This window comes from Chelonus insularis, unplaced genomic scaffold, assembly GCF_013357705.1.
Source record: "Chelonus insularis isolate UGA/USDA-ARS -01 unplaced genomic scaffold, ASM1335770v1 scaffold_277_pilon, whole genome shotgun sequence".
In the NCBI taxonomy this organism is placed as follows: Eukaryota; Metazoa; Arthropoda; class Insecta; order Hymenoptera; family Braconidae; genus Chelonus; species Chelonus insularis.
In genome coordinates, this window is record NW_023276791.1 from 911048 (window position 1) to 921677 (window position 10630).

At 27.5% G+C, this 10630-nt stretch overlaps 4 protein-coding genes across 6 annotated transcripts; 3 read left to right on the forward strand and 1 right to left on the reverse strand.

Annotated features, from left to right (window-relative positions):
* Window positions 1-120: 120 nt before the first annotated feature.
* Window positions 121-1748, reverse strand: LOC118073346 (CCAAT/enhancer-binding protein gamma-like). Its single transcript, XM_035093801.1, has 4 exons — window positions 1371-1748; window positions 901-1002; window positions 460-616; window positions 121-397 (listed from the first exon to the last, which is right to left on the reverse strand). The coding sequence occupies exons 2-4, from the start codon at window positions 1000-1002 to the stop codon at window positions 288-290; spliced, it is 369 nt and encodes a 122-aa protein (XP_034949692.1). The 5' UTR covers window positions 1371-1748; the 3' UTR covers window positions 121-287.
* Window positions 1749-1898: 150 nt separating this feature from the next.
* Window positions 1899-3294, forward strand: LOC118073345 (E3 ubiquitin-protein ligase BRE1-like). 3 transcript variants are annotated; one of them, XR_004691100.1, is made up of 4 exons: window positions 1901-2167; window positions 2270-2684; window positions 2793-3066; window positions 3162-3294. XR_004691100.1 is itself a non-coding variant. In XM_035093800.1 (3 exons), the coding sequence occupies exons 2-3, from the start codon at window positions 2302-2304 to the stop codon at window positions 3013-3015; spliced, it is 606 nt and encodes a 201-aa protein (XP_034949691.1). In that variant the 5' UTR covers window positions 1899-2167; window positions 2248-2301; the 3' UTR covers window positions 3016-3294. The 3 variants fall into 3 exon arrangements, 2 of the variants coding, with proteins under 2 accessions (XP_034949691.1, XP_034949690.1); XM_035093800.1 differs by having other exon boundaries at window positions 1899-2167; window positions 2248-2684; window positions 2793-3294; XM_035093799.1 differs by having other exon boundaries at window positions 1902-2167; window positions 2793-3294.
* A 253-nt stretch (window positions 3295-3547) lies between these two features.
* On the forward strand, window positions 3548-6671 carry LOC118073347 (E3 ubiquitin-protein ligase MARCHF8). The gene is made up of 6 exons (XM_035093802.1): window positions 3548-4108; window positions 4326-4671; window positions 5218-5309; window positions 5384-5564; window positions 5659-5924; window positions 6021-6671. The coding sequence occupies exons 2-6, from the start codon at window positions 4531-4533 to the stop codon at window positions 6283-6285; spliced, it is 945 nt and encodes a 314-aa protein (XP_034949693.1). The 5' UTR covers window positions 3548-4108; window positions 4326-4530; the 3' UTR covers window positions 6286-6671.
* Window positions 6672-7668: 997 nt separating this feature from the next.
* Cds (CDP-diacylglycerol synthase) lies at window positions 7669-10621 on the forward strand. The gene is made up of 9 exons (XM_035093596.1): window positions 7669-7921; window positions 8171-8295; window positions 8371-8467; window positions 8544-8720; window positions 9003-9205; window positions 9293-9449; window positions 9534-9686; window positions 9762-9893; window positions 9964-10621. Exons 1-9 carry the CDS (start codon window positions 7853-7855, stop codon window positions 10186-10188), a joined length of 1338 nt encoding a protein of 445 aa, XP_034949487.1. The 5' UTR covers window positions 7669-7852; the 3' UTR covers window positions 10189-10621.
* Window positions 10622-10630: the final 9 nt, after the last annotated feature.

The following is a 10630-nucleotide window of genomic DNA, read 5'->3' on the forward strand; positions in this document are numbered from 1 at the left end:
CTAATATAAATATTAATATTTTTCTTAACTTTTCTTTCTATTACTAATTTCAATTTCATAAATCTTACAAGACATAAGTACAAGATGCTATGAAGTCATAAACTTCTGCGTTCACGATTATACAAAAAAACTAATCATACACGCAGTGCCAAGCTCATCACCGAAATTGGCATCGTTTCAAGATGCACAATTTCTCACATAAAGTAGAGTCATTTAAGTCACATGATGAGACATGAGAAAATTCAATTATTTTCAAGCTGTTTCATTAATTTTTTACAATACATCCTTTACGTCTCAACCTTCGAACTCTTTGGATGATTCGTCTCATCCGAGTCATTTGCCAAAAGTGCATTCAAATCAATGTCTTGGAGATTGAATGAGGTGTGTTGATTAGAACCTTTAAAAAACACAAATCAATCAAAAAAAATAGAATAATATTCATTTAAATTAAATTTTTACCAGCATGTGCTAAAAATAAATCCTTCAAAAATCCCAACTCCTTCGTCAGCATCTTAATCTTTTCTTCTAGTAACTCATTTTCTGTCTTGAGCTGATTGACACGTTCTAGAGTTTGTTGAGTTCGTAACTTGCTTTTAACTCTGGAGCGTTTTACTGCCTATAAATATTTAGATGTTTTTACATTATTAAGCTATGTATTTATGACTACTTATTGATTTCAATCTTGGACAAGTCAAGTGGATAATTGAGTAATTAATTAATTTAATATAGGATAAAATCAATTTCCTGGTAAATTGATTTTTCCATAAAAATAAGACTGGTGATTACATAATTCTAATACTAACATAACTGATGACTTATTTTTTAGTTAATAAATATTGATTATTTTTATTTGAATTATTCTTGAACTTAAATGCATTTGGAATTGCATTTTTTAATTACCTGGTTATTTCTGTCTCGTCTTCGACGGTAATCAACATCATCATCATCCTCAGAAGACCTTTTTTTTCTATTCGAAGGATTCTCTTTATTTTTTGGAGCCATCTAAAATAAAGTTTTTAATATAACTATGTGTAATCATTTGATTATCAATAGAATTGATTGTTCGTATTATCATGTGGTAATTTTGAGCAATAATACAGGTGATCAAATAAAATATTATTTTCATATATTCTATCAAAATAAAGGTTGTTATCTATGATATTAAACAGTTATTGTACTTTTTTAAAGATAAAAATATATAAAATCCATCTCGATGTTTTATTTCAGGCTTGAAAATCTTTAGAATTTATATTAGTCAATGTTTTCGAAATGAGTTCTACAAATTTACACAGTTAAGTACAACATTGTTATTATATTTTGATAAAATAAATTGTTTCAAATTGTCAAGTACATTCACTTAGCATACTAACCTGCTTTCGTTTTTTTTATTACAAATACTGGTGTTGACAAAGAAACTTTTTATTGGTACACTTGATGCAATAAGTCCAATCAAATAATGACGCTTTAAGTCTATCAGCAATGCGTAGCTTTTGACAGAAAGCGTAATTACTGATGATTCAGATTCTTCGTGGAATTTAACCTTTTTTAAGATGAACTTATTAAGAAGAATATTATTTTTTATCTAGATTTTAATAAAAACTTTGCGTTCTACAAGAATATACTTGTAATTTGCACTGTTATCTTTGCAAAATGAATTCTACATTGAATCAAAGAATGATGCAATAACTTGCAGGAGTAAAAACAAATAAAACCTTGCGTTCGATTCAGTGACAATTCCTTGTTAAACATGTGTGAGTGTATTCGTATATATAGGTTAAGTCCAAAACACAATTAGAGAAGCGCGATGAAACGCTCTCAAGTGTCAAAAAGAACATTTAAAAGTTGATAAAATAAACTTCTCTTTTACCACACACGTGTTTACTATATTTTCTTTACATCTATACTGTATTCACTTCCATCTTGTATGTTTACAGACTATTCATTTCTTTTTTATTCCACGGCTTCATCCAAAAATTGTTTTGCATCCACAGCTGACATTTTCTCCTACTAACAACGCTACAATATCATTTCATTTATCATTCAACGCTAAGATTTTTTCATATATAAAAGTATTTTCAAGTGTAAATATTTCTTTTGAGAACTATTAGTCAAATACGGGGTATGATTTAATATTTATCAACGACTTCTTTTTCATTTAAATTAAAAGGTAAGAATGCTAGAATGTATCTTTGATGTAAAGAGAAATCTCCGAATTTTGAGATAAAAAAAGCTTTTGTCAATTAAAAGAAAACAAATAAAATTTTTACAGTAAAGAACGAAAGAAAAAAATTAATTGAAGAAATGTCTTCAACACGACGAAGACGTCAAAAACCATCCCAAGCCAGATCTCTTACTCGATCATTGTCTCCAGAGTGCTACATCGACTTAACGGTCGATTCGCCAGTACGGACGCCAATAGAGACGAGGATTTTGGATCATGAAGCAGAGTCAACTATGATGATCTCCCAATTACAGCGAGCATTGATATGGCCTCTTGGAACCGTATCAAGAAGAGCCGTCAATCGTGAAGAGTCACCAGAATCAAATACTCACCGTTTATCAATTGAAATCGATACACCTGATGTTGAATTGGATATTGAATTAAATGATAATAATAATTTTCGAGAAAATACAACTAATGAAACAGTGGTGATCGATGATCCTGAACCAGTTCCAGTTGTAAGGTAAGAGATTTAAAGAAAAATTAATATTTGTAAAAACTACTGTTTCTTTACTAATATGTTATTTAGAATATCTGTATAAATTGTCTAAATAAACATTTTTTTTTTTAGCATGAAAAATTCTTCCCAAGTTCATGAAAAATCAACTGCACCATGTTTATCGTGCCCTATTTGTTTCGAGGAACTTTTAAACACTTCAATACCAGCATATACGACAAAATGTGGTCATATTTTTTGTGAAACTTGTCTTAAAAGAGCAATTGAAACACGAAAAAAATGCCCAATGTGTTTAAAAGCTGTTAATATCAAACAATGTGTTCGTTTACATATTTAATCATTGACCATAATTGTAGTTTTTAATCATTTAACGTTGTGTCAAATTAAGGTAAAGTTAATAGTTATATGTATAGATTTGGTAAATTTATTCACTAGCAGCTTTAATTTCTCTTTCATAATAAAACTCATGCTGGTCATTTACAGATCCTTTGGTACAATGAAAATCAAAAGTATTTATTAAACAAACTTCACAACCAAATAGTATCATCTGCCCATGTACATTTGTAATTGCATTAAATAAATAAATATTTTTCTATTACCATTTTTCCAATGTAAATTTAAAAAAACTATTGTAATATTATTATTAATAATAATAAATAAAGTTTTTGGACAATGTAAACATAAACAATTGGTTCAGTTTATCATTTAAAAAACATGCTTGAATTAGAAGAATCATATAATGCCATCTATTTTTATAAAAACAAAATTCACATAATTCAACATAAAATATAGATTTTTAACATAATCTGTACATTGATAAATATATATGTACACATATTGATATAGTATCAGATGATACATAAAAAGAACGCACTAGACAACAATGGTGACAGCTTGTTCATATGTGAAAAAGTGTATATACCATATACATCAATACACTTCTACACAATACACTGCAATACATTTATGTATTTGCTGTTACATTGCTTCATGTTAAAATTTTTTTATTACTCTATTTTAATTCGCGAATAAATTACAATTATTTACTCTTAAATATGATGAATGGATAATTATGAATATAATTATTTAATATAACATATCGGTAGTGAGAGAGTTTGTTGTATATATATGTATATCTAGAAAAATTAATATGAGAACGAAAAAAACAATAGCACAAAGAAATTGCTTATGTCAGTGATACTACCAAACGGCAGAAACCTTTTATACATAAATATTTGTTTTTTTAATGATTATTGTGCCAAATATAATCAAATAATATATTGTATGTGAATTATAGAGTCTATTGTATCTAAAAATTCATTATCAAGGGTATTAATTACACATATTTATTCGTGATAATCATTCACAGTGATTGCTACCTTCAAGCCGTAGCAGCAGAAGATTTAAAGAGTCATATTATTCATAATCTTGTAAGTTTAATGCTCTTCTTTTTAAATGGATTTCAATATCATTTTAATAAAAATAAAATATCACTTTAATTTTTTATGTAGCAATGAATAAACTATGTTAACATATTTTTTCCAAGAATTCTTTTATTTTAGACAGTAAAAATAAATAAACATCTCGCTATTTTTTTTTATTTTTTTTCTTTTCTTAATAATAGCTTTTATCATTTTTTATTTCCAGATTTAAAAGGTTAACCAGCAAAGGGAGAACAACAAAAGTTTATTATTGAAATAAGAGTTGTTTGTAATCAATAGAATATTTCATTTAATGATGGATAAATTTAATTAGATGCGTATGTGTGTCTAAATATGACATCAATGACAAGAAGCGATAAGACCGTAATGAACATGAGCTCTAAACGAGTCAGTGAATAGTGATTATTCAGATGTATGTGTATGATTTAAAAGTAATGCCTGTTCATCAGATTAATGTTAATCCCCCTGATTGGCAATCACCCCAATCCCTTGATCCTTCCAATAATGCCAGTCCAACAGGAGATGAATCATTGCCGGAATGGTCATCGAGAGTAAGTTTACTATTCAACTGTATATCTATTTATTGTCTTTTTTTTTTCAATAACGTTTTTTGATAGATATAATAAAGTAAAAACAAGCAGTAAGTGAATAACAAACGATATGCATATGATCCCAAAATAAAATTTCAAGTGATCTACATTGGCTCAAGCCAAGTTATTCTAAAATAGCTTTATATAGATATACTTGCTTCATCATCATTTACATCTTTATCATCTATTATTAATATTTTTTAATGTTGCTTAATTTTTTTATGTCGATAACATACACAAATATAATAATCATTGCAAAAAAAAAGTAAAGAAAGGAAGTTATTTTCTTATAAAGTATAAAGGTCACTAGATATGTTAATATTAATAAATTATTATAAAACACTGTGTTCTTTGAAAGTATCAATAATTCTTCAGAATTGATTCATTATTATCAAAATAATTATCCCTATCATTATAAACAAATAATTTTATTAAAAAATATGAATTTATTTGAATGCAATTCTTTGTTATTGTATATTAATTAATGAATAATAATTATTTTTTTAGGAACCAACATACGCTACAGTTGTTACGGTAATACCAAATCATTGTCATTCCTCAGTGAGTACTTTATCATCCAGTAATCATGACATTTGTCGGTGAGTATCAAAACTTAGATGAAAACAAAGATGATTCAGAAGAACAAATTATACATAAAATGTTGACATTGCAGAATATGTCATTGCGAAGGTGATATTGGAGCACCTTTACTAGCACCATGTTATTGCAGTGGTAGTCTACGTTATGTTCATCAGGCCTGTCTACAACAATGGATAAAAGCATCAGACACACGTGCCTGTGAACTATGTAAATTCACATTCATTATGCACGCTAAAACGAAACCATTTTCCGAGGTTATTGATTGTTATTATTACTATTATAATTCTTCTAAAATTGACTTATCATCAAATATTTATACTAATCTACGACTATTGATTTATTTAAAAGTGGGAAAAGCTTGAAATGTCAGCACCAGAAATACGGAAATTATGGTGTACCGTAGCGTTTCATGCAGTAGCGGCTCTCTGCGTTGCTTGGTCTCTGTATGTTCTGGTAGAACGGTCAGTTGAAGAAGCACGAAAAGGATTTGTAGATTGGCCATTTTGGACAAAATTAATTGTTGTTGTTATTGGTTCTTCTGGTGGTCTTGTTTTCATGTACATTCAATGCAAAGCCTATATCGAATTATGTAGAAGATGGCGTGCATTCAACAGGTGATTATGATTTACTAATTTATGACTATTTGCATCAGTAAATAATACTTAAAAAAATATACAATTAATTTTAATTACAATTACTTTGAATTATAGAGTAATATTTATTCAAAATGCTCCGGAAAAGGTGGTACTTCCTCCATCACCCACAGATTCACTTAGAGAAGTAACGTTACCACTCAAAGATCCCACTGCCTCATTGCCTGAGTTGAATCGTAGTCTTTTACCAAGAACATTAGATCCTTCATGTGCTTCAGAAGCAGTCAAACCATCTGAAGCGGCATCGCCCGCCCAACGACATGATGCTCAACTCAAACTTTATGTATTCGATAAGCTATCTTCGTCTGAGGATAATCTGTAGTCACTAAAAATTTGTGACTTAAATTAATTGACTACGTCAAAAGAATACATCACGTACATATATATATATCCGTATATATACATATAAAAAACTGATAATTTAATAAGCGTGTATGAAGAAAGAAAGAGTGTAATAAAAAATTGTCGTTAATTGTATATTAAAGCGGTGCAGAACAAAAAAAACTTGCTTCCAAGGATACAACTCAAGATTTGTGTCTCGCATCCAATCTTTTGGAACATTACTTGATACTTAGTACTTGAGTGATTGTATTGACTATGAGAGATTAACAAGTTCCAAGTGAATTATTAATTTTCTCTTCAAGCGATTGTGTACATAATTAATATATCTGTGATGTTACTCAATAAACTTTACCATATTTAAATGAACCTTTGCATTTCAACAATTGTATCAATTTTAGAAAATATATTTATACTTATATATACATACATATTTTATATAAATACATATGTATGTATATTAAATTAAAATACATAAAGAATTTTTGTTATATTTATCTTGCTATAAATAGTTAAACATACTATGATATATTCTTTTTTTCATTTGAAACTTTTAATAGTCATAAATTATCATAGGTAATTATAATTTAATTATTTTATAATAACTAATGTTAATTAAGCTAATTTTCCATGAAAACTAGCGAAATAATAGGTGTATTACAAGTAATTCCATTATTAACACATTTTGTTTACGCTTATAAAAATATTTATGCACACTTTGTACTGCCACTTGACACTTTTATTTTGTAAAAAAAAAAAAAAAAAAAAAAAAAAATATAAGAAAGGTTAAATAAATAATTAGTAACTATTAACAATAATTTTGCATATAGAACTATTTATTTCGTTGGGTCAATAATTAACGATAATAATTCTTTACTGAAAGTGCACAGTATTTAACCTCACATTCTAATGAACTACTTGTATGGAAAATAAAGTAACTATATTGTTATTATTATTATGAAATATCTATGCTGCATAAAATTAATATTAATTAATTCAATTACATTCAATATTCGTGAGAAATTAAATATTGTTTACGGGGTTTTTAACCTGTAGATACCCTGATAGCATTGGAACTCCAAATATGTTCATTTGATAAATACTTTTAAGATTTTTTCGTAAATTATCCATTTATCTAACATAGTTAAATAATTATTTATAAAATTATTTCTAAATACATACAAAAACATTTTTTTCAATGTTTCTGATAGTAAAATTGATTTTTCGAATTATTCCGATTATTTCCGAATACAGTCGATTCCATGACAGTGTAGTATACATGTATATGAGCATCGTTATTTATGTATTTGTTTGTGTTTGTCTGTGTGTTGTGGCGTATTAACTATATATACTGTACGTATTCTGGACTTGCGCGATTTTCATAACTGTCCATCACGTCCGCTTTGCTGGATTAATTATTTAAAAATGTAAATAATCATTTTTTTTTCAGTAAAAATAAAATAAATCAGTGACCACAGTGATAGTGAAATTGAGAAGGTCATTATTGATATTTACGAAATACTGTATTCATCATATAATCATAGAAAAAAATGTCTGAACTTCGGCAAAGAACGGTAGGGGAGTCATCAGACATCACCAGAGATTTTCGTGATGATCAGGCAAGGATATTGACGTTTCTTTGTTTACTAGAGACATTGATAGTTTTTTATTACTTAATCTTACATTTTGATAATAGTTGGACTTATTAAAATCATTTATTTTTAACAAATTTAAGCATATTTCCTTAAAATAACTTCAATCACTGGATAGAATTGTTTTTTTTTTGTATTCTATGAATATGCATTAATAATAAACATTCAATGGGGTTCAATACCAATGAATGACATGTTGAAAATATTAATTTTCAGAAAGAAGATATTGAATCAGAAGATGATGCTAAGCTTGATGTTGATGAATTAGCTAAAACTCTACCACAAGGAACAGATCATACCCCGGGTATTCTTTCATCCGTAGTTTCTGGCTTACCTGATCGGTATTATTGATGAAACATTTAAAATTTATAATCGAATGTTACTTAAATGTTTTAATTAAAAATATAATTTTTTAGCTGGAAAAACTGGGTTATCCGTGGTATTTTCACATGGCTCATGATCGCCGGTTTCTGTTTGATTATTTATGGCGGTCCTCTAGCTCTGATGGTCACAGTTAGTATTTTTAAATCATTTATGTTTAGTAAAAATAAACAATTCATGGATTAAAAATAAATTGGTTTATTTTCAGACTTTAGTTGTTCAAGTAAAATGTTTTGCAGAAATTATTAATATTGGTTATGCGGTATATAGAATTCATGGTTTACCATGGTTCAGATCTCTATCATGGTACTTCTTGATTACATCCAATTACTTTTTTTATGGTGAAAATTTGATGGATTACTTTGCAGTAGTCATCAATCGAACCGTAAGTTTTTTAATACTTTAATACTTTATTAATATTACGAAACAATATATATTTAAATTAAATTAAATAAAATAACATGACATTATCAGAGAAGACAATTGCATTTACAATCAAGTATATAGTCTATTTAGTAGATTTGAGTTTCTAGACATAAAATCAATATGAAAACTTTATAATACTATTGTATATGGCTTCTGTAACACTTGACAACTTAACCAATCATTGAAAATATCTTTTTCAATATAAATTTATTATATCAAATGATATTCCTTCTATTTTCAGGATTATTTAAGGATTTTAGTTACTTATCATCGGTTTATATCATTCTGCCTATACATTGTAGGCTTTGTTTGGTTTGTCCTGTCTTTAGTGAAAAAATATTATATGAAACAATTTTCATTGTTTGCATGGACACACGTAGCTCTGTTAATTGTTGTCACACAGAGTTATTTGATTATACAAAATATATTTGAAGGGTTGATATGGTAATTATTATTTAATTATCAGAAATTCAATTCTACTGCCATTTTAATTGTCATCTAAATAAAATAATTGTTTTATTATGTTTGTAGGTTCATTGTTCCAGTTAGTATGATTGTTATTAATGACGTCATGGCTTATGTTTTTGGCTTTTTCTTTGGACGAACGCCTTTGATTAAGTTATCACCCAAGAAAACATGGGAAGGATTTATTGGTGGTGGAATATCGACAGTTATATTCGGATTATTGGTAATAATATTTACGTTATGTTTAAAAACATTTAAATGTACTTTTTTTTGTAAAATCATGTAAAATTATTTATAATTTTTTCAGATGTCTTATGTTATGTGCCAATATCGTTATTTCGTCTGTCCAATTGAGTATAGTGAAGCTCTAGGACGAATGACGATGAACTGTGAACCATCCAGTCTCTTTAGACCACAAGAATATACCCTTCCAATTAGCTTGCAAGCTATAACTCGTGTGGTATGTTATTTTTATTTAATTATTAACATTTATAAAAAATAAGACAATTATAATAAATTTGATTAACTTTTTTAGCTAAATATCAAGCCAAGTGTAACCATGTATCCATTCTTACTCCATTCATTGTCAATGTCAGTATTCAGTTCAGTAATCGGACCATTTGGAGGATTCTTTGCCAGTGGATTTAAACGAGCTTTCAAAATTAAAGTAATTTATTAGTTTCTATAATTTTATGTCAAGTTCTTATGAATTATTAATGAAAAATAATTATTTTTAGGATTTTGGAGATGTAATTCCTGGTCATGGAGGAATAATGGATCGATTCGATTGTCAGTACCTGATGGCTACGTTTGTTAATGTTTATATTTCATCATTTATTCATACATCTTCACCTCAAAAATTACTGCAACAAGTTTTAAATCTAAAACCTGAACAGCAAGTTCAATTCTTCGTGTCATTACGCGATGCTTTAGTACACAGAGGAGTATTCAATTCAACTTAAGGTAAAACAAAAAACGAATAATTTTTTAAATCAATTGAATTTTCAATTTATTGAAAATTTTGGAATCTTTAGGCCAATTTTATTTTGTAATTATTATTACTGTATATCGACCAACAATTTGCAATATTGTATGATCGATTACTAAAGTGCAATCATTCCATAATTTTTTGATTACAGAAAATTAAATTTATTTTATTGCTTTAGTACCTCGTTATTTTTAATAATTCAATCAAATATTTTTTAAATATTATTTAATAGTATGCTAGGCTGAAAAAATATACAATTATTGTTAACAATTAATAATACTGATTAATACCTTTCAGTATGATTTTCAACTTACATTATTAACGATTTTCTCTCTATCTTCTTATTATTAAACAAAATGAATTAAATGAACACGAATAAAAAAGGAAGCCAAAGATTTATCTTATAAACAAAATTG

Coding starts and splice junctions, on each gene's coding strand:
- LOC118073346 (XM_035093801.1), bottom strand. CDS start 1,002: ATGGCTCCAAAAAATAAAGAGAATCCTTCGAATAGAAAAAAAAGGTCT. Junction 617..900: donor GACGAGACAGAAATAACCAG/GTAATTAAAAAA, acceptor AAATATTTATAG/GCAGTAAAACGCTCCAGAGT. Junction 398..459: donor TTTATTTTTAGCACATGCTG/GTAAAAATTTAA, acceptor TGTTTTTTAAAG/GTTCTAATCAACACACCTCA.
- LOC118073345 (XM_035093800.1), top strand. CDS start 2,302: ATGTCTTCAACACGACGAAGACGTCAAAAACCATCCCAAGCCAGATCT. Junction 2,685..2,792: donor GAACCAGTTCCAGTTGTAAG/GTAAGAGATTTA, acceptor TTTTTTTTTTAG/CATGAAAAATTCTTCCCAAG.
- LOC118073347 (XM_035093802.1), top strand. CDS start 4,531: ATGTATGTGTATGATTTAAAAGTAATGCCTGTTCATCAGATTAATGTT. Junction 4,672..5,217: donor TGCCGGAATGGTCATCGAGA/GTAAGTTTACTA, acceptor TTATTTTTTTAG/GAACCAACATACGCTACAGT. Junction 5,565..5,658: donor AAACGAAACCATTTTCCGAG/GTTATTGATTGT, acceptor TTTATTTAAAAG/TGGGAAAAGCTTGAAATGTC.
- Cds (XM_035093596.1), top strand. CDS start 7,853: ATGTCTGAACTTCGGCAAAGAACGGTAGGGGAGTCATCAGACATCACC. Junction 9,206..9,292: donor ATATTTGAAGGGTTGATATG/GTAATTATTATT, acceptor TTATGTTTGTAG/GTTCATTGTTCCAGTTAGTA. Junction 9,450..9,533: donor CAGTTATATTCGGATTATTG/GTAATAATATTT, acceptor TAATTTTTTCAG/ATGTCTTATGTTATGTGCCA.